Here is a 17,801-nt window from a genome sequence, read left to right as displayed (position 1 = left end):
ACTTTTTATTTAACTTCAATCTCGACAGCTTGATTGGTGGGTCTCAATCACAGAGACAAAATGGGTCCACAGCACAGTATGATGGCAGAAATGAACATTACAAAGAAATGTACTTTTAACAAAACAAAAAATAGAGAATGGGATAAAAGTGTGTATATATATATATATATATATATATATATATATATATATGTATATATGTATATTTTTTAATTAACAACCAAAACTGTACAAGCAGACACTTGGTTTTTATTTTGGCCCCGCCTCCAACTGTTGGCACATGTCCCGAAGCTTCTGCAGCTCCCCCATTGCCACATTCTGCTGCTCCTGAATCCGCGCCATAGTGTCTATCAGCCTTTCAATTCCGGCTTCTAGATCCTCCTTGTTCACACTGCCGGCAGCTGTGGGTCAAAAAACATAACATTAATAACACATTAGTCTCCCGATAGTGGGCTGTGATCACATCCCCATAATAGCATTTAGGATGAATGAAACATCTGAGGCGGCGGAAGGCTCTGAAACTGCCCTTGCTGTCCAGGGTTACATAGAGAGAGGCAGTGAGTGACAATCTTAAGCGTGTTTGAAAAACTTACGTGGCAAGACCTCGTCTGGGGACATATTCTCCGAAGGAGAGAAGCCCGGAAGTGAATCAGGGGGCCAGTACTGCGCGGACTGGGATGCCTCATGGTGGCGGCGCTGTGTCTTTGCCTCTTTGAATGAAAAAAAAAGGGGCTGTCAGCATACATGGCAACAGTGGCTGCGGGGGGGGGCATACCTGCAACCAAATCGCAGTCACATTATTGTGGAAACCTACTAGAATGTGGAGGCGTTGACCCGGAGGGCACAGCTAGATCAGAGGCGGTGTGGGATGCGTCGTGGTGGCGGCGCTGTGTCTTTGCCTCTGTGAAGGAAAAAAAAAAAGGTCTGTCAGCATATATGGCAACACTGACTGCGGGGGGGGGGGGGGGGTAGAGGGGACCTGCAACCAAATCCAAATCACATTATTGTGTGAACCTACTAGGATGTTGAGGCATTGACACGGAGGGCACTTCGGGTTCTGAGTCAGTGTTGAATGCCTCGTGCTGTCGGCGGCGGCGCTGTGTCTTTGCCTCTGTGAAGGAAAAAAAAAAGTTCTGTCAGCATAAATGGCAACAGTGACTGCGGGGGGGGGGAAAGAGGGGACCTGCAACCAAATCCAAATCACATTATTGTGGGAACCTACTAGGATGTTGAGGCATTGACACGGAGGGCACTTCGGGTCCTGAGGCAGTGTGGGATGCCTCGTGGTGTCGGCGGCGGCGGTGCTGTGTCTTTGCCTCTGTGAAGGAAAAAAAAAAGTTCTGTCAGCATATATGGCAACAGTGACTGCGGGGGGGTTAGAGGGGACCTGAAACCAAATCCAAATCACATTATTGTGGGAAACTACTAGGATTTTGAGGCTTTGACACGGAGGGCAATTCTGGATCTGAGGCACTGTGGGATGCCTCGTGGGCGGGAAAAAAAGGTATATTTAACCGTAATGTTGCGTGCTGTATTAATTAACTAGTGGAGCTGGCACCGGACGGCCAAGCCAAGGCAGACACAAAAGAGTAGGTTTACCTTTTCATATAGTGTGCGCACAAAATGGCAGCCATAGCAAAAGAGTTTGCAAAACGCATCCCGAAGTGCCTCCATTTTGTGCATCGGCTTGCAAGATGCACAAGATGGCTGCCAGAGATGTTTTATACATCTTTCTACTTACTACATACATAAGCATTTGCTGCATTGCCATATAGTATACACAGAAGAAACAAAAAACAACTCAAAGATGTCGTACCGGGGCGTTGTTATGCAGTGCCTTAGTGTATTTTCAGCAAAAATGGCGGCTAGACAATGATCTGCTGCTCTGGGGCAGACCGAGCTCCGCTATTTAGTGAGCAAAATGGATGCCCCGGACTACGAGGGCCTGGAAACTGGACCTGCACCCAGGAACCTCCACAAGCAGGAGGTGCAACGCCGCATTGGGCACATGATGTTGTGGAGATTTGGCGTCCGGCCGCAGTGCGTTGCAGCTGGGGAAAAAATGGGCTGACCTCCATCACAAAAACCCACAACTTCTGGCAGAGTTGCGTTCTGAGGCATTCTGGTATTTATCGTGGCGGCGGTGCTGTGTCTTATGCTCATTGAATGTTAATAAAAAAAACATTCAGCGTATGCCGAGTGCTCTGCACCGTTCATACTGCGCCATAGCTGTGCCACATAGTGCTCTGCACCGTTCATACTGCCCCATAGCTGTGCCACATAGTGCTCTGCACCGTTCATGCTTCCCCATAGCTGTGCCACATAGTGCTCTGCAACGTTCATACTGCCCCATAGCTGTGCCACATAGTGCTCTGCACCGTTCATGCTGCCCCATAGCTGTGCCACATAGTGCTCTGCACCGTTCTTACTGCCCCATAGCTGTGCCACAGAGTGCTCTGCACCGTTCATTATTGCCCCATAGCTGTGCCACAGAGTGCTCTGCACCGTTCATACTGCGCCATAGCTGTGCCACATAGTGCTCTGCACCGTTCTTACTGCCCCATAGCTGTGCCACAGAGTGCTCTGCACCGTTTATACTGCCCCATAGCTGAGCCACATAGTGCTCTGTGTTATGAAGGCAATCCAGTAACACAGTGTGCCAGTAATCAGAGCACATACAGTGATCTGACAAAAACCCCAAAACAATAGAACGAGCTCTGAGACGTGGAATCTCTGTAGACCGCAATACCTGAACCTATCCTAAACACAACTAAAGGCAGCTGTGGATTGCGCCTGACACTACCTATGCAACTCGGCACAGCCTGAGGAACTGACTAGCCTGAAGATAGAAATACAAGCCTGACTTGCCTCAGAGAAATACCCCAAAGGAAAAGGCAGCCCCCCACATATAATGACTGTTAGCAAGATGAAAAAACAAAACGTAGGGATGAAATAGATTCAGCAAAGTGAGGCCCGATATTCTAGATAGAGCGAGGATAGCAAAGAGAACTTTGCAGTCTACAAAAAACCCTAAAGCAAAAAACCACGCAAAGGGGGCAAAAAGACCCACCGTGCCGAACTAACGGCACGGCGGTACACCCTTTGCGTCTCAGAGCTTCCAGCAAAAACGAATAGACAAGCGGACAGAAAAAACAGCAACAAAAGCAAAGAAGCACTTATCTAAGCAGAGCAGCAGGCCACAGGAAAGATCCAGAAGCTCAGATCCAACACTGGAATATTGACAAGGAGCAAGGAAGACAAAATCAGGTGGAGTTAAATAACAAGGCAGCCAACGAGCTCACCAGAACACCTGAGGGAGGAAGCCCAGAAGCTGCAGTACCACTTGTGACCACAGGAGTGAATTCAGCAACAGAATTCACAACAGCTCTGCACCGTTCATTATTGCCCCATAGCTGTGCCACAGAGTGCTCTGCACCGTTCATACTGCGCCATAGCTGTGCCACATAGTGCTCTGCACCATTCTTACTGCCCCATAGCTGTGCCACAGAGTGCTCTGCACCGTTCATACTGCCCCATAGCTGTGCCACATAGTGCTCTGCACCGTTCATTATTGCCCCATAGCTGTGCCACAGAGTGCTCTGCACCGTTCATACTGCGCCATAGCTGTGCCACATAGTGCTCTGCACCGTTCATACTGCCCCATAGCTGTGCCACATAGTGCTCTGCACCGTTCATGCTGCCCCATAGCTGTGCCACATAGTGCTCTGCACCGTTCAGACTGCGCCATAGCTGTGCCACAGAGTGCTCTGCACCGTTCATACTGCCCCATAGCTGTGCCACATAGTGGTCTGCACCGTTCATACTGCCCCATAGCTGTGCCACATAGTGCTCTGCACCATTCTTACTGCCCCATAGCTGTGCCACAGAGTGCTCTGCACCGTTCATACTGCCCCATAGCTGTGCCACATAGTGCTCTGCACCGTTCATTATTGCCCCATAGCTGTGCCACAGAGTGCTCTGCACCGTTCATTATTGCCCCATAGCTGTGCCACAGAGTGCTCTGCACCGTTCATACTGCGCCATAGCTGTGCCACATAGTGCTCTGCACCGTTCATGCTGCCCCATAGCTGTACCACATAGTGCTCTGCACCATTCATACTGCGCCATAGCTGTGCCACAGTGCTCTGCACCGTTCATACTGCCCCATAGCTGTGCCACATAGTGCTCTGCACCGTTCATTATTGCCCCATAGCTGTGCCACAGCAAATAAAAAAGCCCTATAAAAGTACCTGCAGCGTACCCCCCATTCCCATTAATCACCCAATTAACCCTTCGGCGTGCCATACTTTTGGGTCCCTGCGTACTCACCTCTGCGGATCTCGCGGCGAAGCTCCTGCAGGCGCGCTGGGCTTTTGGACTTAAGATCGCCCCATTTTTTCACAATCTGGGCCTTACTTCGAGTTATCCCAAACTGCTTCCTGAGGCCCTCAGACACCACACGCACGACTTCCTCCTTGTGCTGGTTGCAGTGCAGCACCAGCCCTGTGGTTTCGTACTGCATTTGATCCATTGTGCCAATCAGGAACTTAAGCTCTGGGATGCCCATAGGAGGATCACGTCGACTGGCAGCCATTTTCAGGATGTCAGGGAACCAAAACAAGCTAGCGCAGGCACGCAGGAACGCTGTAACGTCATCACGCCGTCATAGACCACGAGCGTACATTACGTGCCGCTCCGGCGTTATATAACCATCCTTCGAACGGCTTTTACTATGTGCGTTCCTTCCGTACCGCTCAGCCGTCACAAATGTGACCCTGTCCATAAACGGCAACGCTATAGCGATGCGGATCGCGCGGCAGGACGGCGGAGTCAAGCTCCTCCTTTGGGCGTTGCCGTTCAGGGTCATTCAACCTAAAATGGCGGCGAGATTACGTTCTGCTCCTCTGGGGCAGACAGAGCTCCTTTTTTTTGTGAGCAACATGGATGCCCTAGATTATGAGGGTCTGGAGAGTCGCCCTGCCCACCCAAACATCCACAAGCGGGAGGTGCTTGGCCGCATTAGCAGCATGATGAAGTGGAGGATTGGCGTCCGCCGCAGTGTGCTTCAGCTGCGGAAAAAGTGGGCTGACCTCCGCTACAAAACGCCACAAATTTTTGCTGAGTTGCGTGCGGAGACAAGGCAAGGCAAGTACTACCGTAGTATGGGGGGATTGGGAGATGCACGCTGTCAGGAGGGGGGGGGGATTGGGAGGGAGGCTCACACTCATGGTTGCCAACTTGACCTCAAATTCATTGATAAACATGCCCCGTTTTTGTAAAATGGACTTATTGTCCGAGAGGAATATGCGTTGTCCGTGACAAAAATGGTCAGGTAAGGGGTTCCCTAATCTCCACCACCATCTTTTAATTATTTAGATGTCCGTAATTTTTTGTTTCTCGATTGACCAAAAATATTATAGGAGGAGGTTGGCCTAGTGATGAAATAATACGTGTCCCAAGACAGGCAGACCATTGAACACCAGAGCCCACAGACATGTCAGAGTATCGCACCCCTGTGAAGTGTGATCTCTATTTTCAGTTTCAGTATATTGTTAGCTTTGATCTGCAGCACTCTACATTTGTGTTTAAACATTGCGTTTCTTTACTTTATGTGTAGAGAGACAGCGGCGGCAACAGGTACCAGCCATTGCCAGCAGCACCACATCATCCACCACCGGCGGGAGCCCACAGCCCGGGACATCACGTGAGTTAACAATCATTGATTGCAGTTTTTTAACTGCATACGGGACATAAGAGGGTAGCGGAAATATTTGAAGACATTACAGGCGCAGTAATGACCAGGCGGCCTACCACACCTCCACCATCTGTTGCGGCCAGGCGCCCTCGCACCCCTGTGAAGTGTGATCTCTATTTTCAGTTTCAGTATATTGTTAGCTTTGACCTGCAGCACTCTACATGTGTTTTTAAACATTGCGTTTCTTTACTTTATGTGTAGAGAGACAGCGCCGGCAACAGGTACCTGCCATTGCCAGCAGCACCACAGCATCCACCACCAGCGGGAGCCCACAGTCCGTGACGTCACGTAAGTTAACAATCATTGATTACAGTTTTTCAACTGCATACGGGACATAAGAGGGTAGCGGAAATATTTGAATACATTACAGGCACAGTAATGACCAGGCGGCCTACCACACCTCCGCCATCTGTTGCGACCAGGCGCCCTCGCACCCCTACACCACCCTCAACACCTCCCTTCCGCCACTCATCTTCCTCCCCCGGGTCGGCGGCCTTCTCCCCAGAAGCGACCATACGTAAGTGACCAAAACAGCGAGCGCTTCCCAACGGCATGTTCCATAGTTAACCAGATCTGTTATTATTTCCTTTTAGCTGCTGCAGCAGTGGCCAGATCTATGGGATGGCAAATAAGCAGCTCTGGTTCTGGCAATGAAGAACCGGCGTCCCTTCTCCGTAAGTATCAAGACAATACGAGTGGTTATCGGCGGGATGTCACAATTGACAACAACTAAAACTTTAAAATTTAAAAAAAAAAAAAACATCGCCCTGTGGGCCCGGACCAAATTGAAATTTACAACACACTAAATTTGGTCCTGCCCCAGAGGTCGAGATGTATTTTCAGCGGAATCACCGTCTGTTCTCCAACCTCTTCTATCCACAGAACCGCCCACCGTGAGAGAGCTCCTGGCAAGACAACTGCACCTGGAGCGGACAGCAGCGCTCCTGGAGCAGACAGCGATAAGACCAAGGAAAAGAAAAGATCATGTCCACAAAAATGGGAGCACCATTTCCAAACCAAATCCAAAGAAAAAGGGAAGGAGGTATCAAGCATGGTCACCGACCTACAAGAGATCACTGAGGCACGACAGGAGGAAGTAGCTTTAGGGATGGACATCAATGATGCAGGTAATTTGCAAATCCTAAATCTATCGGAATATGTCTTGACAGATGAAGAAAGGCGTGTATTGGCATTAGATTTGTCTTTTCCCCCCATGAATAGGCTGGATAAATTCACCCTTATTAAGGATGTGTATTTATTTTGCAGAAAATTGGTATTCAAACTCATGTATCACCAGCCTTCTATTGTGGATTCTCTGCCGCAGGACGAGAGACAGGTTTTCAGTGACCTTTTACAACTCTTGGAGGAAAATGAGTGCTCTGCTGCCTGGGATGGTCAGAAGTCTTGGCATTTACCCTCACAGATCACGCCATCTTTTGCAGTATCTCCAACTATTCAAATTTTTTATGACATGGTAAGTCAGGATGTGGCTAGACTCCAGCTCAATAAACATCAAGGTGAAAACTTGGGTACCAGAGAAAGGCAGATTTTGACTAGACTTAAAGAAAATACATCCTTTTTTATAAAGGAGGCTGATAAGGGCGGGAATATTGTCCTTTGGCCTATCGATATGTATCTTAAAGAAGCTCGGCGTCAACTGAGTGATGCCAATTGCTACCAAGTCTTGCCCTCTGATCCCACAGGTATTTTCAAGAGGAAGCTGGATCGTCTTCTCACTTCTGCTAAGCACAACAATATCTTGGACAACAAAGAACTTAAATTCCTGACCACAGTGTCTCCGGTCGTCCCCACTCTATATCTTCTTCCGAAGGTACATAAATTGATGCAGGAACCACCTGGTAGGCCAATTGTGGCGGGTATTGGCGGTTTGTATGAGAGGCCTTGTATCTATCTGGATCATTTTTTGCAACCGCTTGTCATTCGTTTAGGTTCTTATATCCAGGATACCTCTCATCTGATTCGACAGCTGCAAGATCTGACGGTTCCAGAGAATACCATCCTTGTCACGATGGATGTTGCATCACTGTACACCTGCATTGGACATACGTTGGGTATCGAGGCGGTCTCATTCTTTTTGAACCAACAAATCACAGGTGACCGCAGACACCAATCTTTCATCTTGGATCTCCTATCGTTTGTTTTATCTAACAGCTACTTCGTATTTGACAGAGTGTTTTATAAACATTGTTGGCACAGCCATGGGTGCCCGCTGTGCACCAACCCATAAAAAGGTTGGCAAACCTTTTTATGGGTTGGTGGGAGGAAACACAGGTGCGCCCTCTGCAGGATTTCAAAATCAACGTTCTTCGTTGGTTTCGATATATTGACGACTTGTTGTTCTTTTGGACGGGTTCTGAAGTTGACTGCAGGAATTTTATCACCACACTAAACAGTAATGGGCTTAATATCTCCTTAACAGCTTCCTTATCTATGACATCAGTAGATTTTTTGGACCTGAAGGTGATGAAGGTTGGCAATCAGATTCGAACCAAGATTTTTCGTAAGACCACAGCTACAAACAACGTCCTTCATTATTCAAGCTTTCACCCTCAGCACTTACGGAATAATCTCCCGAAGGGCCAATTTTTGAGGGTAAGGCGTAATTGTAGCTCAGATTTGGATTTTCGGGAGAGGGCACATGATCTTAGCACTCGTTTGTCAAAGAGAGGGTACCCGCGTAAGACCATAGCACGTGCCTTTGAGCATTCACGGAAGAGCAATAGACTGAGTCTATTGGAGCCAAAAGCTCCTAAAGATATGCCAACGATTAATCTAATTATGGCATATAACAATCAGTGGCAGGATGTCTACAATATTCTGGGCAATCATTGGGGAATATTGTTGAATGAGAAGAAATTGAGGCCTTTCCTGTCAGATAGACCGAGGATTATTGCTAGGAGGGCCAGAAATTTTAAAGATGTTCTTACTACCAGCCATTTCAAAAGGCCAACTGTGAGATTGGAATCAGGAAACAGGATAAAGGGAACTTTCCCATGCGGTAATTGCAATGTTTGTCCTTACATGGTTGCCACTGATTCTCTAACCCTGCCGATTTTTCCAGGAGAATTGAAAGCGAGGAGTTACTCCAACTGCAGGTCAAGGAATTTGGTTTACGTGCTGATCTGTTCATGTCTGAAGTTATATGTTGGACAGACATCCCAAGAAGTGAGACGGAGAGTTAAACAACACGTGTCAAATATTGTAAATGCTAAGGCGGACATTGCAAAAGCCAAGACTATTTCTTCTGTTGCATCCCATTATATGGAATTCCACAACAGCAGGCATCAGGGCATGCGGATTATGGTTGTGGACCAAGTTCTGGGCAACATCCGTGGGGGGTCTTAACCAAGGCAGTGGCGTAGGAAGGGGGGAGCGGGGGGGGCGGTCCGCCCCGGGCGGCACAATGCTGGGGGCGGCCGGCGCTGCAGGAGAAGAAGATGAAAAAAAAAAAAAAAAAAAAAGATGCCCCTTTAAATCTTCGGGCGGCGCCGTCCGCCGCCACGACCAGGGCCAGCTCCCCCCACCCCCGGGTCCCGCCCCCGCCCCCCGCTCTATACTCACCTCTCCTGGTTCCTGCGGCGCCGGCAGCTGCAGCGTCCTCTGACTCTGCGACGTCTCAGAGCAGAGGGCGCGATGACGTCACTACTGTGCGCGCCGCTCTGCCTCTCTGTCCTGAGCATCGCAGAGCCGGAGAGACGCTGACTGCACCGGACCTGCGCTGGGAACGGGAGAGGTGAGGATTTTACTTTTTTTTTTTTTTTTCTTTATGTCTGACTGTCTGGGGCTGGGGCAATGCTGGACACACTGGGGCAATACTGGAGACCATGGGGCAGATTGCTGGACACACTGGGGCAGTACTGGAGACCATGGGGCAGAATGCTGGACACACTGGGGCAGTACAGGAGACTATGGGGCAGAATGCTGGACACACTGGGGCAATACAGGAGACCATGGGGCAGATTGCTGGACACACTGGGGCAATACATGAGACCATGGGGCAGATTGCTGGACACACTGGGGCAATACAGGAGACCATGGGGCAGATTGCTGGACACACTGGGGCAATACAGGAGACCATGGGGCAGATTGCTGGACACACTGGGGCAATACAGGAGACTATGGGGCAGATTGCTGGTCACACTGGGGCAATACTGGAGACCATGGGGCAGAATGCTGGACACACTGGGGCAATACAGGAGACTATGGGGCAGATTGCTGGACACACTGGGGCAATACAGGAGACCATGGGGCAGATTGCTGGACACACTGGGGCAATACAGGAGACTATGGGGCAGATTGCTGGTCACACTGGGGCAATACTGGAGACCATGGGGCAGAATGCTGGACACACTGGGGCAATACTGGAGACCATGGGGCAGAATGCTGGACACACTGGGGCAATACTGGAGACCATGGGGCAGAATGCTGGACATACTGGGGCAATACTGGAGACCATGGGGCACATTGCTGGACACACCGGGGCAATACTGGAGACCATGGGGCAGAATGCTGGACACACTGGGGCAATACAGGAGACCATGGGGCAGATTGCTGGACACACTGGGGCAATACTGGAGACCATGGGGCAGAATGCTGGACACACTGGGGCAGTACAGGAGACTATGGGGCAGAATGCTGGACACACTGAATACTGGAGACCATGGGGCAGATTTCAGGACACATTGAGGCAATGCTGGAGACCCTGGGGCAGACTTCTGGACATACTGGGGCAATACTGGAGACCATGGGGCAGATTGCTAGACACACCGGGGCAATACTGGAGACCATGGGGCAGAATGCTGGACACACTGGGGCAATACAGGAGACCATGGGGCAGATTGCTGGTAACACTGGGGCAATACTGGAGACCCTGGGGCAGATTGCTGGACACACTGGGGCAATACTGGAGACCCTGGGGCAGATTTCTGGACATACTGGGGCAATACTGGAGACCATGGGGCAGATTGCTGGACACACCGGGGCAATACTGGAGACCATGGGGCAGAATGCTGGACACACTGGGGCAATACAGGAGACCATGGGGCAGATTGCTGGACACACTGGGGCAATACTGGAGACCCTGGGGCAGATTGCTGGACACACTGGGGCAATACTGGAGACCCTGGGGCAGATTTCTGGACACATTGAGGCAATGCTAGAGACCCTGGGGCAGACTTCTGGACACACTGGGGCAATGCTGGACACTGGGGCAGATTGCTGGACACACTGGGGGTAATATACTGGACACACTGGGGCAATGCTGGACACTGGGGGTAATATGCTGGACACACTGGGGCAGACTGCTGGACACACTGGGGAAAGGCTGGACACTGGGGCAGATTGCTGGACACACTGAGGGCAGATTGCTGGACACACTGGGGGTAATATGCTGGACATACTGGGGCAGATTGCTGGACACACTGGGGGTAATATGCTGGACACACTGGGGCAGATTGCTGGACAACATGGGGGTAATATGCTGGACACACTGGGGCAGATTGCTGGACAACATGGGGGTAATATGCTGGACACACTGGGGGCAGGACTTGAGGCATGGGCAGAATGTAGATACGGGGCATGATTGGAGACACGGGGCAGGATTGAATCATGGGGCAGGACGGATACGATGGAGGCTGGTGGGGCAGGATGGGGAGATCATATGGGGTAGAATGGATACTCATGAGGGCAGGATACGACAACATATGGCTGGAGCCAGGAATGAGATAAACGGGGCCAGGGTGGGGAATATTATTACCATAGGGGATAATTAAGGGATATTATTACTGCAGTGATGTATTTATTTTATTTTTTGAGTATACTGTTTTAAATGGGGGGGCGGTCCTGTTACTGTGCAGAGTGACACTATATCACCTTTTTTTCTTCATGTGGTGTAATGTAGAAGTTGTGAAAAATTAAGTAATGTGTTCTGCAAGCGGAGCTCGAGATAACTGTGTTATTTCCTGCAGAAACGAGTCCTGGCTGGAAGGAATGATGGCGGTCTGTGCTGGATGAAAGATGAAGGACTTCACCTAGAGACGTCACTGGTGAGTCAGTGTTACCTATACACTGACACTATACACTGTATACTATATAGAGGTCCTGTGTATAATGTCACCAGTGATCTCTGTATTACCTCTACACAGACACTGCATACTAAGTACAGATCTCCTGTGAATACTGGCACTTATGGTGATAGTATTGTGGGTTTTTTTTTATTACTGATCAGTATTGTAGTATTCAGTCACTATGTGGTGGCAATATGTGGTCTGGAAATGGTGCGGTGGTATTTGTCCCTTGTATGTAGTATTATTCGGTCACTATGTGGCCTGGTCATGGTGTGGTGGTATTAAGTCACAGGTGTGGCATGTGGGGGTGACACCATTAGGCCCAGTTTAAGTTCTACAAAACAGGAAAACCATTTTTGGTAACCTTTGTGTGTATTGAGCTGGGGAGGGGGGGATGGGGGGGGGGCGCCAAACTCGGGATCAGCCCCGGGCGGCAAAAGCTCTAGCTACGCCTCTGAACCAAGGAACTCCTACGACGAGAGTCACGTTGGATCTATGACCTGAAGACTACATTGCCAAATGGACTAAATGAAGAGCTTTTATTCACTGGCTTCTATGCCTAATACATGATTTGGAGTGGGACTTGACCTAGGGGCTCTTGGCGTGTGGTATTTGGCACAGTACAACACATTGCATTGCGAGTTACGCATTTAACATGGTTGGCTTCTGTCTAGTAGGTTTAGTTTACATCACAGTACCAGATGGCATCCGGCGCCTTCAGGGGTTTGGCTCCTGCATTTTTCATCTGTGCTCATATTTATGGGGCTCGTTCGGGTCTCTCTGTTATTATCCCTACTACCGGTTTACCATTGATACGGTCTTTACAGGGCAACTGTCTAATATGATTCTGATACACTATACAAATATTATATATTATACATTATGGATATCACAGTATCTTATAGTATTTAGTGTATAGTTCTTTTTCTTTTTGTGTGCCTTCTTGGCCCCAATTTATTTGTTTATTTATTTTTGGGTCATTTTTTGAGCTGGTCTTGGGGCTACAGCATATTTTTCAGGCCACGCATATTCATGAGGATAAACGTATACTTATGGCTATGTGTGTGCCCTCTATGCGTTCTCCATCAATATATATATATGGGCATACGCTCTTTAGGGTCATTTGCTCTGTTGCCACATGACTATGTGATTATCCCAATTTCGTATTTTGTTTTCTGTATGTAGATAGTTTTTGCTAATTTCTTCTGCATATACATATGACTGCATTGCATCTCGTACTCTGTGTATAGATGGTTCTGTATAGCCCTTTGTGTATCTATATTGCTATAGTTGACCTCCAATTGATTAATATATGTGATATCTGTGGGATTCATGTTTATCAATGCATATATTCTAATTGATGAATATATGTGATTTCTGTGGGATTCATGTTTTATTAATGTTTATATCCTTTATGAACATGCTGCGCCTTTTTCATCCCATGAGCATTTGTCAGAAGGTTTCTGATAGTTTGGACAAGAGTGTGGTTGTCCGTGGTAATTGGTGGGCTAGCACTGGTGGAGTGTTGTATGTGCTGTATCTACTTGTTCCCTTTTTCCGTTATGTACATATTTGGATTTGGTTAAAATGCAGCTATATTTAAGACCACAGCTGTCCAGCATGACGATTGTGCTGCTGGGCTGCTGAGATGGGTGCCGTGTTTCTCTGGGACCGTCGCTGTAATAGGTGTGCGCTCTCTCTTGTTTCTTCTATTCAGCGCGCAGGCGCACTCATGCATTGTAATCAGGTCGCTGGGGATTAGTTACAGGCGCGTGTGTGTGTGTAGGTTTATTGCGCCTAGTGCGCATGTGCGGTTTTGGCCATCACACAACTTTATTAGCTAGACGCCGCTATTCAGGATTAACATTATGGCCGCGACCATCTTGCTCCATGTGCTCCTCCGCTGACGCCTCCAAACAGGTGAACATCGTTCATTTCATTATGGTTCAGTATATATTTATGTTTAACATTTCACACAGTATGCTATTCTTTTCCCTGAGGAAGCCGCCACAGCTGCGGCGATACGCGTGGGTTGCACCCCACAGCCCCTTTCCCTCTCTCTTACTTCTCTCCCTCTCTAGCCTGCATATGATCCTGTTTCTCATGCGTATATGGATCTCTTTAGGCGTAGGTATTTGTTCAACTCTGACATGTTTGTGATCACCATGTCCAGCATGTTTTCTACCTATGTGTAACAAGCCTTTTTTCTACAGCTGCCTAGGCATGGATTGTTACATGCCGGTTAGCATAATATTTTTTTAGGGCTATATGGTACTGTGACATCAGTAGATCTATGCGTATGTATGCATTGTATTGTTTCAGCTGAGGTTGAGAGTTATATATTGTTTTTCTGTACAGTGTATATGAATACATGACCGTATCTTAGGTCACTACGCTTTTTATATATATATCTCTGTCTTTTGGGAGGGGATTGGGTTGTGGGTCGTCATTTTCCCTATATTAGGATATGACTGCTGTGTTTTTTGGTGTCACAATTGGCACTTTTAAATGTTTTTAAGCCTTGTTTTCTGTGTGATATATTGTTATGCTGATCAATAAAAACTTTGTATTTTTTGATATTTGTTTGAGGTGCTCCCATTTTTGTGGACATGATCTTTTCTTTTCCTTGGTCTTATTGTAGTTTTTCTAGTCCATGGTGAGCCCCAATGCATATTTACTTATATACTTAGGGTAAGAGCTACCAAACCACCATGAAAATGGACCTACCAGAGATAAACACCACAACAAGAATGTATCACTTAATCAACTTTTATTACATAATTCAAGTAACAATACTACAATCATTGGAAAGGTATCCAAATAAAACAAACAATCAGTACATACCACAGGACATATAAAAATATTATAATAACAGCAAATACCCAGAATATACAAGTTCGATCCCTATCACGGATGAAAAAATAAATATATAAATATATATTCTATTAACGGACACCAGGTTTAGAAAGATAATCTATTTCAAACAGCACATCTAGTCGTTAAAGGTATACAGCATTTACATAGCAAAATTCATATGTGTTGACTAAGTGTTAATAATTGATAAAAAAATATAAAGTGCTATGTGCCAGGACAATTTATGTATATAAATATATTTTGATAAGCATATGCAAATGCCAACCAATTCAACTAAAAAAGTGTTAAGTGCTATAAGAATATAGCCAGATGCTCAAAGCCACAACAAATGCCTGTAAAAACTGAGCCTAAGAACCAATAAGTGCTACGTGCTATGCTCAAAATCCAAATGAAGATGTGCAAACAGCAAAAAAAACTAACAATAAAAGGCCAATGTAATGTATTAAAAAACAACAACTGGAAAATGCTATGTGCCAAGACAATTATATAAATATATTATATAAGCATATGCAAATGCCGTCCAACTAAAAAAGTGCTAAGTGCTGTGTAAAAATATATAGCCAGATGCTCTTAGCCCCAGTAAATGGCTGTATAAAAAGAACTGAGCCTAAAACCAATAAGTGCTACGTGCTATGCTCCGGACACCCATATATCAGTGCCAGAGGGAAGATAGATGTAGGATACGCTGCCTCCACCTGCAGATGATCATGAAGTAGGGAAGTGTTGGAAACCATAAAGTGTCCGGAAGGGATCTATATTAATGTAATGAGCGGTAAATACCTTGGGCAGCTGGGTCCTGTGGTTGCGCACACCCGACGCGCGTTTCGGACAAACTCCTTCGTCAGGAGTTAGTCAGGACGAAGGAGTTTGTCCGAAACGCGCGTCGGGTGTGCGCAACCACAGGACCCAGCTGCCCAAGGTATTTACCGCTCATTACATTACTATAGATCCCTTCCGGACACTTTATGGTTTCCAACACTTCCCTACTTCATGATCATCTGCAGGTGGAGGCAGCGTATCCTACATCTATCTTCCCTCTGGCACTGATATATGGGTGTCCGGAGCATAGCACGTAGCACTTATTGGTTTTAGGCTCAGTTCTTTTTATACAGCCATTTACTGGGGCTAAGAGCATCTGGCTATATATTTTTACACAGCACTTAGCACTTTTTTAGTTGGACGGCATTTGCATATGCTTATATAATATATTTATATAATTGTCTTGGCACATAGCATTTTCCAGTTGTTGTTTTTTAATACATTACATTGGCCTTTTATTGTTAGTTTTTTTTGCTGTTTGCACATCTTCATTTGGATTTTGAGCATAGCACGTAGCACTTATTGGTTCTTAGGCTCAGTTTTTACAGGCATTTGTTGTGGCTTTGAGCATCTGGCTATATTCTTATAGCACTTAACACTTTTTTAGTTGAATTGGTTGGCATTTGCATATGCTTATCAAAATATATTTATATACATAAATTGTCCTGGCACATAGCACTTTATATTTTTTTATCAATTATTAACACTTAGTCAACACATATGAATTTTGCTATGTAAATGCTGTATACCTTTAACGACTAGATGTGCTGTTTGAAATAGATTATCTTTCTAAACCTGGTGTCCGTTAATAGAATATATATTTATATATTTATTTTTTCATCCGTGATAGGGATCGAACTTGTATATTCTGGGTATTTGCTGTTATTATAATATTTTTATATGTCCTGTGGTATGTACTGATTGTTTGTTTTATTTGGATACCTTTCCAATGATTGTAGTATTGTTACTTGAATTATGTAATAAAAGTTGATTAAGTGATACATTCTTGTTGTGGTGTTTATCTCTGGTAGGTCCATTTTCATGGTGGTTTGGTAGCTCTTACCCTTCAATGGTGGTGGTTATCATCACACATTGTCACAGAGTACCTTAAATTAATATACAAATATTTTACACATTTATATTTCTTTGTAGGACATATCTTGTAAGATTGTGTGGTACTTCTGTGGTTCAATAATATACTTATATACTTAGTGGTGCCCTCCGCCTTCTTCCATTTCATTGATAGCCTGCAGCAGACAGCAGCGCTCCTCCAGGCTCAAGTAGAGCAGCAGGGCCTCACGCTGCGACACCTGTTGGGCCGTGGAAGGAGATAAAAAAAAATTATTTTTTTTTGTTATGTAATATTTTGTTGGTAAATCGTTTAATACAAAAAAATTGTTAAAAAAAAAAAAAATCATCGCATTATTTAATGTTTATGGAGCTATAAGGGTTTACAACACCATTTTTTAGGCATCTCATTTAAAGTCATTTAGAGGGGTTTATATGATTGAAAATACGCATCTGTGTGGGTAAACCATTGTTTGGGTGCATGGCAGAGCTTGTAATAGAAGGAAGTCGGCATTTGACTTTGGAATGCAATATAGACCTATCGCTATAACGTACTATCCCGTCAATGGGTATTAATTAGTCACAGGACACCTTGACGACATAGGACGTCATATGGGATTAAGGAGTTAACCACTTTATCTAAAATGAACAACCAAGAATAAAGGTACCGTCACACTAGACGATATCGCTAGCGATCCGTGACGTTGCAGCGTCCTGGCTAGCGATATCGTCCAGTGTGACAGGCAGCAGCGATCAGGCCCCTGCTGTGCTGTCGCTGGTCGGGGAAGAAAGTCCAGAACTTTATTTCATCGCTGGACTCCCCGCAGACATCGCTGAATCGGCGTGTGTGACACCGATTCAGCGATGTCTTCACTGGTAACCAGGGTAAACATCGCAGGGCCGCGCTTAGTAACCCGATGTTTACCCTTGTTACCATCCTAAAAGTAAAAAAAACAAACACTACATACTTACCTACAGCCGTTTGTCCTCCAGCGCTGTGCTCTGCTCTCTTCCTGCTCTGGCTGTGAGCGTCGGTCAGCCGGAAAGCAGAGCGGTGACGTCACCGCTCTGCTTTCCGGCCGCTGTGCTCACACAGACAGTACAGGAGGAGTGCAGAGCACAGCGCTGGAGGACAGACGGCTGTAGGTAAGTATGTAGTGTTTGTTTTTTTTACTTTTAGGATGGTAACCAGGGTAAAC

The 17,801-nt window shown here is 46.5% G+C and overlaps 1 protein-coding gene across 2 annotated transcripts in view; it reads left to right on the top strand.

Moving 5' to 3' along the window:
- Nucleotides 1–9,216, top strand: part of LOC138663715 (uncharacterized) — a 60,221-nt gene extending 51,005 nt beyond the window's left edge. The window contains exons 1-8 of one of the 2 annotated variants that reach the window (XR_011318228.1): nt 5,460–5,704; nt 5,957–6,043; nt 6,126–6,272; nt 6,349–6,429; nt 6,638–6,882; nt 7,022–7,229; nt 7,459–7,586; nt 7,705–9,216. Coding sequence is in view for 1 of the 2 variants with exons in the window: in XM_069750029.1 (XP_069606130.1) it covers nt 6,807–7,586; nt 7,705–7,734 (810 nt within the window). In the remaining variant the exon portion in view is untranslated. Of the gene's footprint in view, nt 1–5,459; nt 5,705–5,956; nt 6,044–6,125; nt 6,273–6,348; nt 6,430–6,637; nt 7,587–7,704 lie in introns of those variants that run through there. The other variant, XM_069750029.1, reaches the window with a different exon arrangement.
- The last annotated feature ends 8,585 nt before the right edge of the window (nt 9,217–17,801 follow it).

Source organism: Ranitomeya imitator, chromosome 2 (assembly GCF_032444005.1).
Source record: "Ranitomeya imitator isolate aRanImi1 chromosome 2, aRanImi1.pri, whole genome shotgun sequence".
Lineage (NCBI taxonomy): Eukaryota > Metazoa > Chordata > Amphibia > Anura > Dendrobatidae > Ranitomeya > Ranitomeya imitator.
The sequence above is the reverse complement of the archived record's forward strand: the minus strand, read 5'-3'. Positions and strand labels throughout refer to the sequence as shown.